The 19513-nt window shown below is 48.9% G+C and overlaps 1 protein-coding gene across 1 annotated transcript in view; it reads left to right on the forward strand.

Moving 5' to 3' along the window:
• The window catches only part of CRHR1 (corticotropin releasing hormone receptor 1), a 130753-nt gene that overhangs the window by 10080 nt on the left and 101160 nt on the right, over positions 1-19513 (forward strand). The window contains exon 2 of the mRNA XM_025196920.1: positions 12673-12757. Coding sequence (XP_025052705.1) covers positions 12673-12757 — 85 coding nt within the window. The remainder of the gene's footprint in view (positions 1-12672; positions 12758-19513) is intronic.

Here is a 19513-nt window from a genome sequence, read left to right on the forward strand (position 1 = left end):
TATGCAGCGGGTCGGACTCGATCTATTGAGGTCCCTTCCAACCCTAGCGTCTATGAATCTATGCTGGTCTGTACATGGCTCTGCATTGTGCTATGCAGATGTATCCTCTTGGTTTGTTTAGAAGTACTGTCTTCCTCAAATGGCACTGAACATGCCACCCCAAGCACCTCTGAGGCACAGGAACTCTCCAGACCATCTGAGCCTGCATATGGATTGTGGAGCACTAATGAAACGTCAACTGTTAAGCAGTAAGCTTGTCTATCTTCACAGCAGAGCTCCCACACCAGTAAAATCACGTAAGCCCGTATATCATTTATCCCCTATGCAACTTCACAGCCCTACCCACTACTTTTAATCATTGCTGTGCTGCCTTCTTTACTCTGACTTAAAGAAGAATGCCTTGCATTTGAAAGCATGTCTAACTTTATCCCAACCATGCAGTTGGTCCAATAAAAGATAATACCCACACAAATCCTTGTCTTTCACATAATTCCTGGACCATCACAGTTACTGCATCCCTCCAATACTATATCATTTACATGCATTCCTTTTCTCCCTTGAAATCAAGGAAGGAATGACTGAGATTGAATCGGGTAGCTGCTTGGCAGAGTGCTGCATTGCTCGCTCCCAGCGGCTTTGTCAGCATCAACACCTGCTGTCTTGTGAATCATGGAGCAATTGTCAGGCATCTGTTGGCAGTTAAATAAAGGTGTCTGGCCCTGGGCTCTGCAGCCCCTGCCCCAGGCACAACAATTGCTCTGAAATGCGAAGTCTGAGGCTGTGCACACTGGAGAGGCTGGTGCCTTTTTTCAGGGTTTAGAGAGTCGCTCCATGTAAAGACAGCTCTGATACCTGGCAGCATGGTGGGCATGTTAGATCTGGCTTTATTCTTCCCTCTCATCTTGTTCTCTTTTCAGACGTCTGAAATGGGCTTCTTCAAGGCCATGCTTGATAGCTTAAGCCTGAGTCCTCCCCTGCAGCATCACCGAAAAATGCTGCAGAAACAGTTGCAGCATCTTGCCTGCAGGGGAGCCTGCTCCAGGTGAAGGAGTGGCAGGGGCAGATGGACTCTCATGCTTCCCCAGCCATAATCGGGCTGTCTGCAACCTCTCTGACTCGGTGGATTTCTCACGTTGACTTTGCACTGGTATGAAAGGTTGGCACCAGGTGGTGGCAAATCCTGCCCATGCCAGGATTACAAGAATAAGGCATGAGAGATGTAGCAAGGGTTTAACTGCATGGAAAGCTGCCAAGCTCTCTAGCCGCTGCTTTGTCTGGTTCTGCCCTGCAGTCAGCAATTGCAGAAGCATGGAACCAGGAATAGTAAAAAGTGAGGGCAGCAGCAGGGAAGGGAGAGGCCAGGGAACAAGTTTGGCGTGCTATCATGTGTTCAGGTGGATCAGCCTGGGTCTTGCTTGGTTCACCCTCTGAGTTGTTTCTTCTCTGCATTCCCTATCATGGGTGGAATCCCTACCACAGGCAGCACTAGACAAGCTGTGAGATAAAGACCGAATCTCAAGATCTGTGTCCAGCTGGAGGCAGAGTCCCCCTCAGGGTCGCTGCAGCATATACCCACCCCTTCTATATGTCAGGTTGAACCCATACAGGGCCTTTTTAAACTGGGTAGTGTAACTAGATCCATAATTAGTAGTACCCAGTTGCTATCTGGAACACTTCTCAGCTAGAAGAGAGTTTAAGTAGAGAAACTGAGGCACAAGGGGTAATTTTACCTGCCCAAGGACAAAAAAAACACTTGACAGTGTTGGGAACAGAACCCTTGCCTCCCTGGTCCTGGTGTGATGCATCCTTAAGGCCTACCTGCTCCTCCCAAATTACAGATATCATTTCTTTTCCTTGGTTAGAGGAACAAATACCTGCTTTCTGCTCACCCTGAAAATAAGCACAACTTAATCCCAAAAGGGTCATCCCAATTATCTGAGCCCAGTACCACAGTGAGAAGGGAGGGGTGGGAGGCTACAGGAGCATGAGGCCTGGGTGCTGAGTTAGTGGGGAGGAGGGCATAAAAATAGTACCTGCTACACTGACAGCCTGAGACCTGCCACTAGCAGCACAGCCACTAAAACTGCCTTATGTGCCACTTCTAACTAGTGCACAGAAGTACCAAGCAATGCTCCCCTGCTGCAGTCTCTGCTGTCAGTGCCCGTGAGCATGCACACGGATCTGTGAAAAGTGAACTGCAAGAGCCATTGAACATGGTTCTGGCCCAGCAGCAGAACAACTGTGCCTGTCCCCTCCCTCATTATTGCCACACTCTGAGACCACCTGCCACAGAAGGGCTTCTGAAAAAATTGACAGCAGCACAGCTGTCCTGGGCATCTTTGCTCTGAAATTCTGTTAATACTTGGCTTAAGATGGCTTAGTGGTTTGCTTTCTGGTTTCAGCCCTGTTGAGCCTAGAAAACCCAAGCCCCATCTTTTTATAGCTAATTGGGCTTCACCCTTTTATCTTTGTGCTCTGAAGCTGTTGCATCTTTTCCCCCCCCCCCCCTTCCTCCCATCCTCCCATATGGATCAGATCTTGTCCTGGGCAGTGAAATGTCACAGTAGTGAGGCTGGCCTATCTTCAGGAAGTGTTGTGGTTGGTGTTTGACTTGTATGTTAATTAATTGGTTCATGTCCACAGAGCAACATGGATATGGAAAGTGCTGGAGATGCTTTAAATGTTAATTGTTGTTCATTAGGATTTCACTGCTAGGTCACTGCCAGGTCAGCTGTAGCCTGACACCAGATGTATCCAAGGGTGCACCCCTCCCTCGCATATTAATAACAATACTGGGGCTTTTGGGAACTGTAGAAGCCCCTTCATGCTAACACATGCTGACACTCTGTCTTCCAGCTCCCTTCGGGGACAAAACCATCCTCCCTTCTCTTTTAACAAAGCATGTGGTCAAGACATCTTTCAGCAAAACAAAAATGTGACACACCAAACCTGAAATGCACACAGCCCAGAGGGAAAGACCTTGCCCAAGATCAGTCACAGGCCATGGGGATGCCTCCGAGCTCCTGCTGCCCGGCCCCAGGCATGGGCCCCATGGGGATATTGGATCCATGGTCCTGGTTAGGAAATAAAAGTGGAGGGATGCAAAGGGCTGGAGTAAGAGGGGCTGGGAAGGTCACAGGGAGAGAGGATGCTAAACCATAAGGCAGGGAGAGGTGACATGAGGCTGGAAGCTGAAGTCTAAGGACTGGAGGGTTGGATGATTGGTGAACTCCAGGAGTCAAACCCTTGAAAGGGGGCATCAGGCAGGAAATTGCCTAGATTTTCCTCACTTTCTCCTGAGTTCACTCACCTGCTACCTCAAGTTCACTCTACTGAGGGGCTGGCAACTACTTTGCTGCCAATGGGCACTATATTTCCTGTAAAGGTAGGAGGGCCTATGAAATCCCCTGGTGCTTGACATCCAGCAGCAGGCTGGTCTTTGATGGCTACTGCTGTTATGTTAGGAAGCCACTTATGCCTTTCCCAGATGGAAATGCCCATGGCGCTGATGTGGGGAGGGGAAAGGTGGCAATGGCCAGGGTGTTTGCACTTTGTTTAACTGCTACAATGCCAAACAAAGTGCCAGTGAGAGGCTTCCACAGGGCTTGATAAGGTGTTGGTACCCAGCTGTCTCACCACACCCTGGCCACGCCATATGATGAAGTCCCAATGATTCAGGTGTTTCTTGCATTCACTGCAGCAATGAGGGCATCATGATTCATTCCCCAGGGTGTTCCTGACTCTCCTGTCCCTGGGGGAGGAGGCATACATGCATTAACCCTGGGCATGCTGTAAGAAAGTAGTTTTCCACCACCTTGCCACAACCCAAGCATAGGTGTCCAATCTGCTTAGTCTTCTTTAAGTGCAGCCACCTTCTATTCATGCCCTACTCTGCTGAATGCCCCCTCTATGGACTTCCCCTCTCTTGTCAAAGCAGATGGAGCCTGTGCCATCATGGCTGTCAGCAGCATAGATAACTTTTTGTAAAGGTGGACAAAGCCTTGAGGCAGCTGTTCCCATTTGCAGCACAGCCTTAAGAGGGTGCTAGTCTGCAGGGGGTGCTCTGCCACATGAAGGTGTGCCTGCTGGGGGGCCAGTCTGCTTTGGGAGGTGGGGTATACTCTGTTGGATGAGGCCTTGGCTGTTCAGCAGCCCTGGAATAAATGTCAGTTCAGGGCAGCCACTGTCTACTGCCCTCTTTATACCTCCTCTTTGCTCCCAGCAGAGGCCAGTTAGGCTGTATGGATGAGGCTATACTGGGATCTTGATGCTCCTTGTGTCACGGGGCTCAGCATCCCACTAGTGCCTGAAGAGCCAAGTCACTTGTGCCTTATCCCACCTTTTTTCCTTCTAACCTGCCGTCATGATTCGGCCCCCAGTGTAGAGTTTGAAATGAGCAGGCAGAACAGTGCATCCATACACAAGCATGTAGCCCCACCAGGGCTCTATCTAGCCCTCCATCCCAGACACCAGAGACCTGACTCCTATACATAAAGCTTAAAGAGGCCCCACTTTACCCCAGATCAGAAACCCATCCTGCTCTTTGCCACTGTCCTAATATGTCCATTCCTTATAGGCCCCCACTACCTCATTCGTGATGGACTCCTCAGTCTCTTCACTGAGCTCAGCTCCATTGATAAACAGTAACATGGTTGTGACCATGGACAGGACAGGGGTGAATTGTCCACTGGAGAAACTCAGTTATTCTGGAATTCAATAATCCAGGAAGATGCTTGGCTTTTCCTGCCCTTTATTCCCCCTACAAGGAAAGAGGAGGGAAGCGAGGGAAACAAAGAAACCGCACTTGATGAAAGAGCAGACAGTGACATTTCCATGAAATCTGATGTAATCTCAAATGCCAAGATTTTTGTTTTTTGTTTTTGTTTTTTTCCATCCTGCAAAGGGTTTAAGGAAGAATATGCCCAGTTCTGTTCCTTGGACCAAAGAGGCCACTGCAGGCCTCTGAAAATCATACCTGAGAGGTGGTTGGTGAGCACCTGTTACAGTTCCCACAGCGTGCCACTGGAGCAGGGGGCAAAAATACAATGTTATGGTACATCTGACTTTCTAGGACAGTTCTCGAACTGGCTCTGTCAGGAATCCAACAGTCCAGGCTCCATGTGGCTGTTTCCAGCTTCTTGCAGGGGTCCCAGCTGTGACCCTGCTGTACCAAGGCCTGTGGGTTTTGCTGTTGCCCACTCTGGGGGTTGTACACTGGAACCTACCCTCCTTAGACATGCCCATAAGGAGAAGGAGGCAAATTGAAATCCTGCAGCACCTTCTTTTGTTCTGCTGAGTGCTGGTGCCTGGTTTCACAATTTGAAAATGCAATCATATCCAGGTAATGGTGAAATTAAATGACTTGGCATAGGGGAAAGGAACTGGGGAGTGTTCCTTTAAATCAGGAGTGTCAGACATACAACCCGTTACAAGCTGGCAACCAGAAGTTGTGGGACATGGCTGGTGGAGTGACTTGCCACCGGATCTGGGGCCTTTGGGCCCACTGAACATGGCAGTCGGCAACAGGAAAGTGAGTGAAGGCTGATACAGCTCTGGTAGCCCTCCAGCCACTTTGCCTGTTGCCACCACTGCATCCCTATATCCTCAGCTGCTGGCTGCATGCTGTCACAGCAGGGGTTCAGTGAGCTCACTGAGCACATGCTGGGGTGCAGGGGAAGAGGATGGTGTCAACCATGGTAGATTGGTGTGCAGCATGGTACTGGGCACAACACTGCTGCCTGGCTTGTGTGGCAGGGCTTCCCCTGCAGCAGCACCAACTCCCAACAAGGGGATTCTGGCACCCCTTCAAAGTTGGAGCCAGAGGTGGGTGCCTCTCTCACCCCACCTTGGCTACACTACTGTGAGACAGCCAGAACTTCTACAGCTGCATGCAGCTCCCAGGTAACAGCTATGTCTGCAATGGTGGTGTTCATTGTGGGCCCTTTCAGGTTCATTGTGGGACGCTACAGGTTTCCCTCACTCTGTGCAGGTTCTGTATGTGCAAATTTGCTCTTATGTGATGATCCTTTTTTATACCAAAAATTTATTATACGTGAGGTAAATTCACTCTTAGGCAATCAGTGTGGTGGAAGCCCGCAGGCTGCTCTGTGCGTTGCACTGTGGGAGTGATGCACCCCAAAATATAGTCTGTGTGGATCTGTGCTCCTCACTAGGCCTGTATGAATAGGGAAGTATTTGATTTGGATTCAGCCAATTCCGAGGACAGTGATTCAATCTGGTGATTTGAATCGCTGTCCGCACTTGATTCAGCCAAATCAGAATTGGAGATTTGGCGCAGATTCGGATCCACCAAGGAGAGGCAGGTACAGCTGGGTGGCTGCGGGATCTCCCACTGCTTCTGCAGCTGTGCCTGGCCTCTCCCCGGGCAGGGGGAGCCACAGAAGAAGCTCCCATGGCTGCCTTACCTGGCACTTTAAAAAGCCCTGCACACACCGGCTCTGGCAGCAGCGATCAGGGTTCATGACAGAACCCCCTTTTTCCCCCCCTCCCCCCCAATGTCAGTGGGGGGCAGCGGAGATCGTCCATCCCCCCCGCCTGGCACCCATGCAGCAGCTGCTTCATGGCATGGGTGCAGCATGGCTCAGCAGGGCGCCACGCACTGTCTGGGAGCTAAGGCAGCTCCACATTTCAGCTGGACCAGCCTGGCAGAACTCGGCCCCAGCTCCAGTGTGCAGCGCCCTGCTGAGCCACGCTACACCTGCTCCATGGGACAGCTGCCACGTGGGTGCCAGGCAAGGGAGGACGATCCCCGCTGCTCCCTGCTGCCTCCACTGCATTGGGGGGGGGGGCCTTTGCCATGAGCCCTGATCGCTGCTGCCAGAGCTGGGGTGTGCAGGGCTTTTTAAAGTGCCAGGTAGGGGATGGGGCTGGGCAGGGAGCCAGGGGAGTTCCTTCCATGGCCTGGGGAGAGGCGGGCACAGCCAAAGGAGCCATGGGAGAACCTGCAGCCACTTGACTGTGCCTGCAACTCCCTGGGCGATCCGAATCTCTCCAAATAAGTTTGGAGGCTTCCAATTGGATTTGGACCTCTTAATGGGTCTCCCAATTTGATTCGGATTGGGAGATTCGGCCATAGAATCAAATCGGCGACCAAAGCGTCGCACAGTCCTACTCGCTCATTTGTGACGCGTGTTTCTGTAGTTGCTACCCATATTATAATAGTGCCCTGTGCTTGTGTGCACTGTCTGCTGTTGGTGAATACCAAAATTGTCTTGCAAAAGTGGTTGAAATGGGTCTGAGGGTTGGTGCAGTTGAGGTCTTGGAACACATCCCTATTTGTTACATTATAAAGTGGGTTCCCTTTTCGCGAATTTGAGTTATCCACTGTTTTCCAGGAATGCATGTACAGTATCAAGTAAGGGAAACCTATATTGGAAAGAGATGCAGGCTGGCTGCCGCTGTGGACAGAGATGGCTTTAAATGTTTTTTCTACATACCTCTTGGTAGCTGGGGCTTGTGATCCCTGTGGTGCTGGGGCAGATGCAGCATCCCACAGAAGCGGGGGGGGCATTCCCCAGTGCGCTTGGAAGTGGACCAGAAGCACTTCGGGTCCAGTTCCTGGTCCACCGGGGAGTGTACTGGGGAACCCCCCCTGCGCCCCCCCAGCTCAGCAACTGGTGCCTCCTGGGTCTGGGGGGCGCAGGGGGGCTTCCCTGCACTCTCCCTGGCGGTCCTGGAAGTACTCCTGGTCCACTTCTGGGTTCATTGCTAAACATGCTGGAGAACCCACCCCTCCCACGCTGCTGTGGGACGCTGCATCTGCCCCAGCACCACAGCAATCACAAGCCACACCTGCTACCTCAAGGTATGTAGAAAAAAACTTTTTAAAGCTGTGTCTGTGTCTGTGTCCGAATTGCTGACTTGCTGAATCAGCATCGACTCATGAAATTCGGTTTCGGCCAAATCACACTGGGGACAGTGATCCAAATCATTGTCCCCAGTTCGGGTCAAATCCAAATCTAAGAGCAGAGTTGACCTGCAGATTGACAGCCATGAGCAAAAACAGCTGAGCACAGATTGGGGCACGAAAAGCAGGCCGAGCAGACTTGGGAAATGATCCAATTGGCACTGCAAGGGGCAGCACCTGATAGCCAGTTTGGAGTCTCAGGGGCACATGCCTGGGCTAGGAATTAAGTCATGGCCAACCAACTCTGCCTCAGTCCAGGTCACAGGTAAGTTAGGAGCAAAGCGGAACTGGGCCCAGTTGGGGCTTCTAAAGGATAGTGGTGCTCCCCCAAACTGTTATATGTAATTGGGAGGAGCTTTAAATTTGGGGCCTCCAGCTTGAGACCTGATTTTTAGAAATGTGATTATAGCTCCAATTCCCAATATCTAGTGGCCCCTGTGCCCTGCCCAGGAGTTCTGCAAACTCGCACATGCACCCATCTTTCTCATATGTGGATGTCTGATGCTGCCAGAGTGATGCAGGTATGGAATACAAAGCTGTGCTGCTTAAACCACTCTCCTTCTTTTCCCACCACCAGCTGCCCCTGAGATATATCCCACCCACCTTGCCTCTTATCAGTATAACAGCAAACAGATCAGGGAACTGCCAAGAACATTGCTTCTCCACACAGAGAGAAAACGTGTATGGTGTGTGGGCTCCTTTTGAATTTTCTACGTATAGTCTGAAGAGTTGTTTACAAGGAAGCTATCCTCAGCCCATTTATACCTCTGTCTGGCATGGCTCTTGCTATCAGAGACAGCTCCCAACAGCAGCAAATGGTTGTTTGCAAGTCCAGCGTCTGTAATGTGTGTTTAATGTTTGACCATTGTCGGAGGCTCTCTGTCTGCTCCAGTGAGATCGGTCTGGGCCAGGACTGTTTACCATCATAAGACAGATCTCTCTCCAGTGACAGTCATTGGGTCATTTAGGTTAACTACCATGCATCACTCCAGGGCATTTTGGGTGCCAGAGACTTGCCTGGCTCACAGCATACTAGGTTTTAAGAATTCAAACCTGCCTTGATAAGTAGAAGAGCCATTAAGGCTTAATGAACCTGGTGGCTGTGACCCTCCCCGTTGTTAATCAGAGGGGGTAGGTCATTCCCTGTGCACTTCTTGCAAGAGGAAAATTTATGCCCATTAAAATAAATGGGTTATTTCACTTCAGCTCCCATCCTGTTGCAGGGTCTCCCTGGCCTTCTCTCAGTAAGCTGGACTGCAAATACAGAGTCCCTCTTGAACTTCAGTCCAGCCAGCCCACACTGCCCCTCTCCATGACCAGTGCTTCCAGTTCATCAATATGGTCCTTGTCCATGCATGTCTCTGAGAATGGACAGTCATGCTAAACTCCTTTGGTCTTACTGCATCTTCTCCTGTATAACAATCTGACTGGGCCTACAGCTTGGTATATGGCTTGGTATACTTGGATGTTCTGTGGAGCTGGGTTGACTTTTTCCTGTTATTTGCATTGCCCCATTGGCCTGAGAAGTTAGCCAACAGGGGCTTTTTCACGATTGTTTCCATGAGGACGAAAATGTGGTCATATGAGTCTGAAATGTTCTTGGGTGGAATCTTGTTTCTTTATGATGAATGGACCCACAGTGCTGTTTCCCTTAACACAGCAGGAACAAGAACATTGGGCAGCTTTATTACTTGGAAGTCCCCAACCCTGCCTCTCCAGCTAGTGCTAGGACAAACGCACTGTGCTCTTCTGCTCCTTCCTGGGGCTATGTTCATAGATGGCTATTCATTTTCTTTGCTTTTGCACAAAGCTCACTAGAAAGCCTTCCAACCCCTCAGACCATATAGCTTAGATTTGCTCAGGTTTCAGCATGTGGGGCCTTGGGCACTATCATGCCTTGGCCAACTATCATTACCTAAAGGGACATTTTAATTGTTCCTTTCCATTCAGAAAAACTGATGAGCTTATATTGCAAAATGAGCTATTCCAGGATTACTCTCCATGGGGACTTTCTGTTCTAAAATAAGTGATTTTATTCTGGAATAAGTGCTCTGCTCTGGACACGGTAATTATTCCAGAGTAGCTATCATGCTTATTCTAGAATACAGTATCCATGTGGGGAGCTATTCTGGAGGAGCTATTGTATTCTGGTTCATTTCCCTTATATAGAAAAACCCTTAGCCTAAAACGACGTTTACCACATTCTTCAGTCTCAACTAGTCTGAGTAAAGATCCAGGACTCTTGCACTAGTAGCCATTAGGGCTGTGTGAAACGGCACTGTTCCGTTTTGACTTCAGTTTTGAGGTTTGGACAGAACAGCATTTTGTTTTGAATTTCATTTCGAGTCGAAACAGCCTCACTGTTTTGTTTTGTCGAAACCGTGAGGCTGTTTCGACGTTTTACCCGACCATTGTGCTGGGGAAAGGAAGTCAGCTTAGCTGGGCTGAGTTCCCAACCCCAGCCCCACCATCAGGCTGGGGAAATAAACTCAGCCTAGGGAGGTTGTGTTCCTTTCCCCAGCACGATGGTCAGGCTGGGGTTGGGAAGTCAGCCCAGCTAGGCTGACTTCACATCCCATGTGCTAGATGGGGCTGGGGCTGGGGCTGGGGCTGGGCTGACTTCCCATCCCCAGCCCGATTTTTAATTTTAGGGCTGGGGAGGGGAACCAAGTCATTGGGCTCAATTCCTTTCCCCAGCCCAATCGCAGCACTTGGGAGGGGAACTGAGCATCCCTAGGCTGCTGAGAGCACAGCCCTGGCTCTCTCCTATCTCCCACCACCTCACTGGCTGCTTTGAAACTCGAAATGTTTTGACTAGCCTCATTTTGTTTTGAGGCTGTTTCAGAGCACTTTGTTTCGATTCAATTTTGCTGTTTCGAGCTTAAAATGAGTCGAAACAGTGTTGAATCGAAACAGCCGGTAAAATTTTGCACAGCCCTAGTAGCCATTAATCCCTTCCAGCATAACAACACCTCCATAGAATCCTGTGATTTGGGTTGGGTAATGGGATTGGGGATGAAATCAGACATGTTTACTCTATCTGCTCTACATGATGTCGAGGTACTAGGGCAGAAGTCAGGGATTGGCATGATTATTCAGTCCCTCAATCACATGCCTTGGCTGGGCACAGTTTGGATTGTGTAGGGGCTGAGTGATTGTCAGGACTCTGCTATGGTCACTAGGGATAGTCAGAGGCCAAGGCCAAAGCTTCCAGAGCAGCCTACCAGGGTAGTAAGATTAAGCTACTCAAGGGTCTGTAGCCAGTGGCACACAAGAGTGTGGCATGAGCAGTATCACATGTGCTACCTTGGATTGCCAAATTTAAATGATTGTGTACCGTTTGCAGATGGTGTGGGGGGCTTTGTCATAAGTCCCAAATGGACTTATCATTCCCTTGGAGCCATAGCAAGACTCCTTATCCTCTCTGCCACTTAAGCCTACCCTTGGGCTGATTTTAGTATTTGCAATGTGTCAAGTGGATATGGTGCCTTATAGGTCTGCTTGAGTGCTGGGTACTGCTCTGGTGGAAATTCACGGTTTCAGAAGATGAAACCTTCAGACTAAGGTTGGATTGAACCTGAGCATCACCATAATTTAGATTTTTTTCCCTGCTTTTCAGCTGTTGCATTGAGAGCAAATATACTTAGTGCACACACTTCGTATCCTGATGCCTAACTGAGAGCATGCCTCTTTGGAAAGTTCTTCAGAAAACTTTGGCAGACAAGGTTCCTTGGGTGAATTTGATATCTTTTATTAGACCAACCCAAATGGTTGGAGAATAGTTATTAAGCAAGCTTTTGGGTTCTAATAAAAGATATCAAATTCACCCAAGGAACCTTGTCTGCCTATGTCCTTAGACCAACACGGCTACAACCCAAACCTCAGAAAACTTTGTGCAGATTGCTTTGGAAATCTACAGTATGCAGACTGGGAATCGGATCTTGATTTTGCTTTTACCTTTCTGACAAATAACCTTCTGCACCACTCTGGTTGGGGAAAGGGGTCTTGATGTAACAAGACTGTAGGGACTGTAAATGCTTCAGTGTTTAAAAAGGCAACCACAATACTAACCACCTCTGTAAGGTGTTTTGAAATATGCACATAAAGTAGTAAAGTTTGACATGTGAATTATTTGTAACATACACAGAAATCAGGCCCTTGCAGAAGCAAAGACTTTCCTCCCCCTCTAACAGCCTATGGTGCACTCACGCTTATAGAATTTCAGACTCTGGTCTGGCAGTCCCTTCTTATTATTGCTTTCTCTTGTGGCCTCCTGCCTCTGCAAGAGTGCTAGAGTCCATTTTATGTTACTCCATGACCACATTAAGGGACAGTAGGCCCCTAGTTTCCAAAACTCTGGCCTGCACTAACAAGAGTCACAGAAGAGTCTGCTTCTATGGAAAACAGTTTGTGCCTGCAACACAAGGCTCACAGTGATTGAACTTGAGAACAACTGTTTGCTGTAGCAGGAAAGCAATTCAGGATTAAATGTAATGGAACTTCTGGGCTCTGGGGACATGGTACTGGGCTGGGAGCATTGAGCAGCTGCTCAGGCTGGGATCAGGTGCATGTGCCAAACAGAAAGGGGTGACATGAACAAATATCACTGAGGCACCCTCAGCAGTGGGGAGGATGTGGCTGAAGCAAACCTAGGTTCTGTTTGCAAGCTCCATTGTTAGTGACTGGTAGGGGACAGGGCAAGTCCACCGGTTGTTCTAACTGTTTGCTTTCTCCTCTGTACACAGGCATTTATCCTCTGGATTAGCCCCTCCTCAGCCTCCATCCAGGATCAATACTGTGAAAGTTTACCTCCTGCCACTAATTACACAGGTAAGCACATACCGTGTCATCCTTCTGCCTGGCCCCTGAGCAGCCAGCCCTCTCCATCCTCTTGGTTTATTTCTGTGGCTTCTGAATGGACACTGCTTACCTGGTCCCTAATGGGATTCCCCTGGATCCCTAATGGGATCTCTGAAATTAAGATGTAAGAGAGTCTGTTGCCTGAGTATTAAGTAGTCTTGTTCCTTCCCAGTGGTAGCTTTGAGCTCTCCAGAACCCCACAGCTTCTCCTTGCTAATGGCACGAAGTTAGCATGAGCTGCATATTCCCAGAGAAGTGGATAGGATTCTTCACTGGTGATTCTGGTGGGGACCCCCCAAGCAACTTCAATCCACCTCTGTGCCGTTGAAAGGTTTGGGAGAGACATCTGGCATGCCTCAGAGTGCCCACCACCACTGTCCTTCTGAGATGGAACACTTCCAGAATCTCCATTACACTGATTCTCTGGTTCTCCCTGCAACATGCTCCCTCTACCAAGGCTGGCCAGGGGCCTTTCAGAGGACAGCCTTTGCTCTGTAACTCCTGAACTTTGGTCCAGAGATAGGGTTCTTTATGCTGTTCTGCCTTTTACACAGGGGCCGCATGTCAGCTGAGAGCTGGTGGAGGGAAGACACCCTTAAAAGGAGGGGCTAAGGGCGGGTGATCAGGGAGAAGAGTGGAAAGAACCAACAGCAAAGGAAGGGTTGGAGCAGACAGCCACCCAGTAAAGGACACCTGGTACTAATGGCAGGAAGTTCTCTAGTGGCCAAAGGTCCAGACTTGACTGATTTTTGTGTAGTCGCTCCTGCCAGCAAGAGCCTCTGGCTCCCCAGGGCAGTTCTTCCTGCAGGCAAATGGTAAGACAGACCTCTCATCTCTGGATGAGTGGGGATGGCAGTACTGCTCTATGGTACCTCTGTAAGTTTTATCATTGAGCTTCTCTGCCATGTAAAATTCTACATGGAAGAGGATTCAGCAAGCATAATATATAAGGGCTGCTGGGCCCTGCTCATGGGGGAAGAAGGGGACAGGAAGTTTGCCTCAGGTCTATCCATGCAGTACCCCTTCTATTCCATTTCTGCTACAGATCAGCTGGCATCTGACCAGCAGTGGAATACCCTCTTGCTAATGCCCAGTCCCCATCCAAAGCCAAGTCATCTTCCTACTTCCCACTAGCAATCCAGACTGAGTGCCAGCATCCCTGAGGGACCATGAGTCACTTAGCTCAGGGGCCGCATGTGGCCAGAGAGGCAGAGGAAGGCATAAGCCTTGATAGGCTCTTCAGTCTAGAAGGCCTATTGTCTGATTTGCATTGAGGAAACCATGGTATCTGAGCAGCAGCCCAGCCTGACCCACTAATCAGCATAAGGAGCTCCATCAGGGTGACTGATGAACTTGGATGAGCTGTGCTGATGGATGGTCCCCGCCACGCTACTCCCATTAGCACAGCTTTAAAAACTACTTTTTGAAATTAAATATTGGCATCAGCTCCTGGTGACTCACCCCTTCCCTGGCTGGTGGCTGCTTGCAAAGTGGCAAGATAGCAGCCTGATAAACGAACACTCTCCATGCATCGCACCCCCATGGCAGAAGCTCACTCGTGCAGTAGGGGCCAGGAGAAATTTCACAGCAATAGCCAGACCGCAATGGGCCAGAGCTGACCACAGGGGGACCTGCACCCTGGAATACCACCTGGCAGCATGACTCTTGGGGCAGAGCCCATGGCAATGGCAGCCCAGCAACGCCTTGTGTTCTGGGAACTAACCCAAATGCTGGTGTCACTAAGTTTATTGCTCTGAGAGCTCCTGGGTGAACTGCAGGTCAGCCCAGTAGCTGGTCATGCCCTGTGGGCTCAAGTTTAGCTCAGGGAAAGGAGGGGAGGGCTGGAATTACTGTATGCCGAAGAGCTGGAGAGTATCACAAACAGCAGGTACATCTCCAGAAAAGAATACCACAGGGACATGCATTGACAGGAGACACCAACAAGCCTAAATACCCAGAGAAACCTCTACAGCAGGGGTTTCAAACTCATTAGGCCCACTGGCTGGATGAGTGGTATGAAGCAAGTCCAGGGCCTGGACAGGTCTAAAAACAAACCCTGCACACCTTGTGCAGCAGGCACTCTGGACTGGCCCTGTGTATTGTGTGCAGTGCATGTCCTGGACCAGGTCCGCAGGGTTGGAGCCAGTATACTGCGTGTGGTGTGCAGGCCAGCTTGGGTCATGCCATTTGCCATTTGCAGGTGGCACTGTGGACTGGAGGATAGGGTTCCACAGGCCATATCCAGCCTGAAGGCCAGATCTTTGAAAAGCCCCTCCTCTAAAAGGACCACTGCTCCCTTGGCTTACCCATGTGCGTAGATCTGGAAAGCTCTCTTTCCAGATCTAGCCTAGGCTTCTGCCTCGTCGGTTCCCTTTTCCCCAAAGTCCCTTGAAGGGATTCAGTATCAAAGATCCCTGACTCCCATTAAATTTCATGCCAGGCTTCAGCTCTGAGAGGGTGATAACCTCTGTCTTTCCTCCAAGCCAGAGATAAGTCCTGATTCCCTCCTATTCTGTACCCATTTTTACTACATTGAGACTCCTCTTTAAGTAACTGCGTGTGTCTACACAAGACATTTACTGAAGACTTGCCTAATTAGCTTGGCAATAATTGTCGCAGTGTCTACACATACAGTGCTATTAGGATGGAGTAAACTAATTAACTCCACCGTAGGTTAATATCTGTAAACACAGGTACTATCCTACGGCAGTTTTTTACTCTGCAGCAACGCCTGTGTAGATGCTGACGGGGCTTACTGGGGCATGAGGATGATTTGGGGTTGGGGCTGCCTGCCGGCTAGTCCCATACTGAAGCACCCTTGTGCCCCAGCCAGCCTCTCTGTAGCACATTGAGCCAGGTTGAAGCAGCTCTGGGCTGGCAGGCTGACCCCCAGGCCCTCTACCAGCTGGTGCTGCTCTGACCCAATGTGCATATTAATATGTGGCACGCAAGAGCAATAAACTCTGGCATGATATGCACCAGAGTTTATTGCTATGCATTAATGGCATGTGTAGATGCACCCACTGGGTACAAACTTACATTTTAGCACAGTGCTCAGGTTAGTTATTACCCAGCGCATCTGCACATGGCCATACAACACCTTTGTTACTGTGCCGTCATTTAGTATTTCCTTTTGGAAGTACTAAAAGATGGTGCAGTAGCAGCCCATACTGCGCCGTGCCAGCCGCGCACAGTTATTTTTGGTTGCTATGTTGCCATAGCAATGCACTATGAGGGAGTGCATTGCTACAGCAATGTAGTGGCGACATCACAAGTTTTCTCAATGGATGCTACAGTGCCATAGTGTCTTATGTAGATACTCCCGCTGTGTTTAGAAGCCGACAGCCACACTCGGAGATCAAGACAGCAGGTGCCAGGTTCTGTATAAATCTGCGTAAGCAAGAGTAACACCCCCCCTCCCTCGCCCCCCCACGTTTACATTAAAAGTAAAATCTCCTGCTTTTGGCTGTGAGCCAGCCCTTCACCCATGCTCCACAGACATCCTGCATCTTGGCTACTGTAGATGCAGAAGACATTTCCTGAACAAAGGTTATTCCAAAATCACTTACTCCAGGGTTTTCTGGGCCATCTAGTGGTGGGGCCTGTCAGAGACAAGATCCTGGGCTGGAAAGCTCTGATGCAATTTGGCAATTCCTATGTTTCTAATGAAAGCAAGGGGGGACCCTGTCAGAGAGCTCATGACCAAGGCTGATGCCATTAGGGCACACCAGCTTTCATAGCCAGCCACATTCAAGAGAGCAGGGTTGTCAGCATTACAGCCAGCTGCTTTGATTTGCTGGAAGACTGACCCAGGTACCTATTTACAGTTCAACTGACTAGAGATCGTGTTAGCATGAACTCATAGTGAGGCTTGCATTCATGCCTTTGTAGCTGTTGAAAATCTTTTGCAACCCTGACTCTGCATCCTTTTTTTAACTTGCTGCCATAGACAAAATGGAATGGGATCAGGGGACAAGCCTACTCTATACTTAAGGTACTGATGAGGTATCTCAGCAGTCATAGTGGTTACAGGCAACTTGACCTGTAAAAGCGCAGGCTCAGGGGTGACCTGGTGGCTGCTTGTAAGTATATAAGGGGTGTACATCAGGATCTGGAGGAATGCCTGTTCACCAGAGTGCCCCAAGGGATGACAAGGTCAAATGATCACAAACTCCCCTGAGACCATTTTAGGCTGGACATAAGAAAAAAAACGTTACTGTCCAAGTCCCCAAGGCCTGGAATAGACTGCTTCCAGAGGTGGTGCAAGCACCTACTCTGGACTCTTAAACATTTGGACGCTTATCTTGCTGGGATCCTTTGACCCTAGCTGACTTCCTGCCCCTTGGGCAGGGGGGTGGACTTGATGATCTTCCGAGGTTCCTTCCAGCCCTAATATCTATGAAACTTCTGGACTTGCCCTTGGCAGTGGGTAATGAGCTCTTGGTGCAACAGTGGCCATATATTTATTATTAATAATCCTTTACATTGTGGTAGCTATTTAGGAGCTACAAGAATGGATTGGAATACTGTGTGCTGGGTGCTGTACAAACACAGGATGAAAAGTTGTTTTTTTGTCCCAAGGAGACTTCCAATCTGAGTCTCCCAAATGGAGGATACTGAGGAACCAAGTGTTTTCCCACCCCGCCCATAAAGCCACATGATGAAGTTATAAAGCCCTGGGTAAGAACAAGGTGTGTAACCAAAATGCCAAGATAGCGTTGGCCCAGGCACAGTGCGGACTGGAATTGTGGTCATAATTCATTTGTTTTTCTTCCCTGAAAGGTTTCATGTCTCTGTGTCATTTGTCCTTGAGAGTGTTAGGGTGTGATGAATGGCATTTGTTTTCCTCTTGTTCATCTCACCTGATCTATAGTATGCCTGGCTTTGTGGGCTCCTGATCTATTACATTCCAGATTGGTCTCCTCAGAAAGTGCTATTTTTCTGCCTTCTGCTATATACATATCTAAATTGACAGACACTTAGAAAGGCAGAAGGCTACAGAGACTGATAGGTAGAGGCACAGACAGGTGACTGTCTACTGCATGGAGCAAGATAAATAGGAGCTCTTCTAATGCAGGTGCCCCATGGAACACAGTTTAATTTGACACTTTCAGCAACAGAACTGGTGCATTATTCTCCCTTAAAGTACCTGCTGCAGTCAGCCGTAAAGCAGGCGTGTCCTATCTGGGCCTGTCTGTTATGTTTAGCCCCATAGCAGGGGCATTCTGCTTGGATACCTCTGGAACATTTGACATGCCAATCCATGTTGTGATCTAAAAACAGAAGAGCTCAGCCAGCAGGAAGCCCAGTTCACTGCTTCTGTCATCTCACAGACCAACTGCTAAAAATAAGAGAGGTGAGGTAGCAGTTTGACTTGTTAATTCTGCGGTATGACCCTCTAGGAATTGCTACCACTGCTAAGTGAGAGCTCCCATTTGCAAAAGTTTCTGTGTACTGACTAGCAGGTGAGAGCACTGGGTTCCACTCTTGGCCATGTTCAGGATTTCTTAGGTGATTGTCTCTACTTTTTATACGTTGTCTGCAAACTGGACTGACAATGACCAATTTTCCCCGAGTGTAGAGTGCTTTGAGATCCTGGCCTGACAGGCTCAGGGGGGTGTTACCCCCAGGCTTTTGTTTTTACCCCTATGAACACAGGTATGGCCCATGTACCTCCTTCTCTCCCAAGTGTTCCTGCTTTCTTCAGCCTTTCAAAGCACTGTCACTGAAAGGCTTCCTTCATCTGTATCTGAAATATTAGGGGTGGCTACTGTTGTGAATGACATAATACTGCTGTAATCCTGCCTGGATTCATGCGCTCCAGAAAGAACAAGGTGGTTTAAAACTAAAGCCTCACTTTAAATCACCATAAATCACTTCTGGGTAGAAACAAGCATGAGGTTAAAATAAGAATTATTTTGTTTTTTTCCACAAAGTAGGCTTTTTCCCTTCCCTTTGCAAAAGCAGTGGTCACTTATCCATATAGTCGTGGCTTGGTTGCTCTGTAGTGCAACCTGTGTGCAGATGTAGCCCAGATGTTCAATTTGTATCATGCTGTCTCAAAGATGGCATCCTCCAAAATCCTGTGGCTGCCAAGGAGCTGAGAGCTATGAAAATATTGTAACAAACTGTCTGGGATGCATGAGCATCACCACCCTCTAATGAGCAAATTCAGGACTGTTGGAGGCTCTATGCTGCTGCCCATAAACTGAGCTCTTCCTGTAGCTTGGGTGAAAGGAGCCTGGACTTTAGGGGGAACAATGCTGTCTCTTTGCTGCCTCTGAACAGGTACTGTATCAGCATGGTGACAGTCAAATCCTCAGTTTGGTCCTAGGTACTACAACCTCACTTTGCATTTCTGTTACCCTCTAATTCAAGGCTGTTTTAAACCCCACTAACTTTTTAAAAATCAAATGTACAGAACCTTAGTAGTTAACTGCTGAAATGCATGCATTAGAAACAGCTGGGGCTCTGTTCTGGCTTCAGTTACAGGGATGCAATTCTTCTTCGAGTCGATGAGAGTTGCATTTGACTGATGTGCGGCAGTCTTCGGCCTTATTCACCATATTAAGTGTGATGTAGTTCCTGACTAACTCCATTGATTAGGGGATTTACAGGGATGGATCTGAGAGTAGACTCCAGCCTGAGGGTAGATTAGATCAGGGTAAATATATAAAGTTAATCCACTCATCCATATGTAGGTAAGGGTATTTCAGCATGTCCTTG

This window comes from Alligator sinensis, unplaced genomic scaffold, assembly GCF_000455745.1.
Source record: "Alligator sinensis unplaced genomic scaffold, ASM45574v1 scaffold444_1, whole genome shotgun sequence".
Classification (NCBI taxonomy): Eukaryota; Metazoa; Chordata; order Crocodylia; family Alligatoridae; genus Alligator; species Alligator sinensis.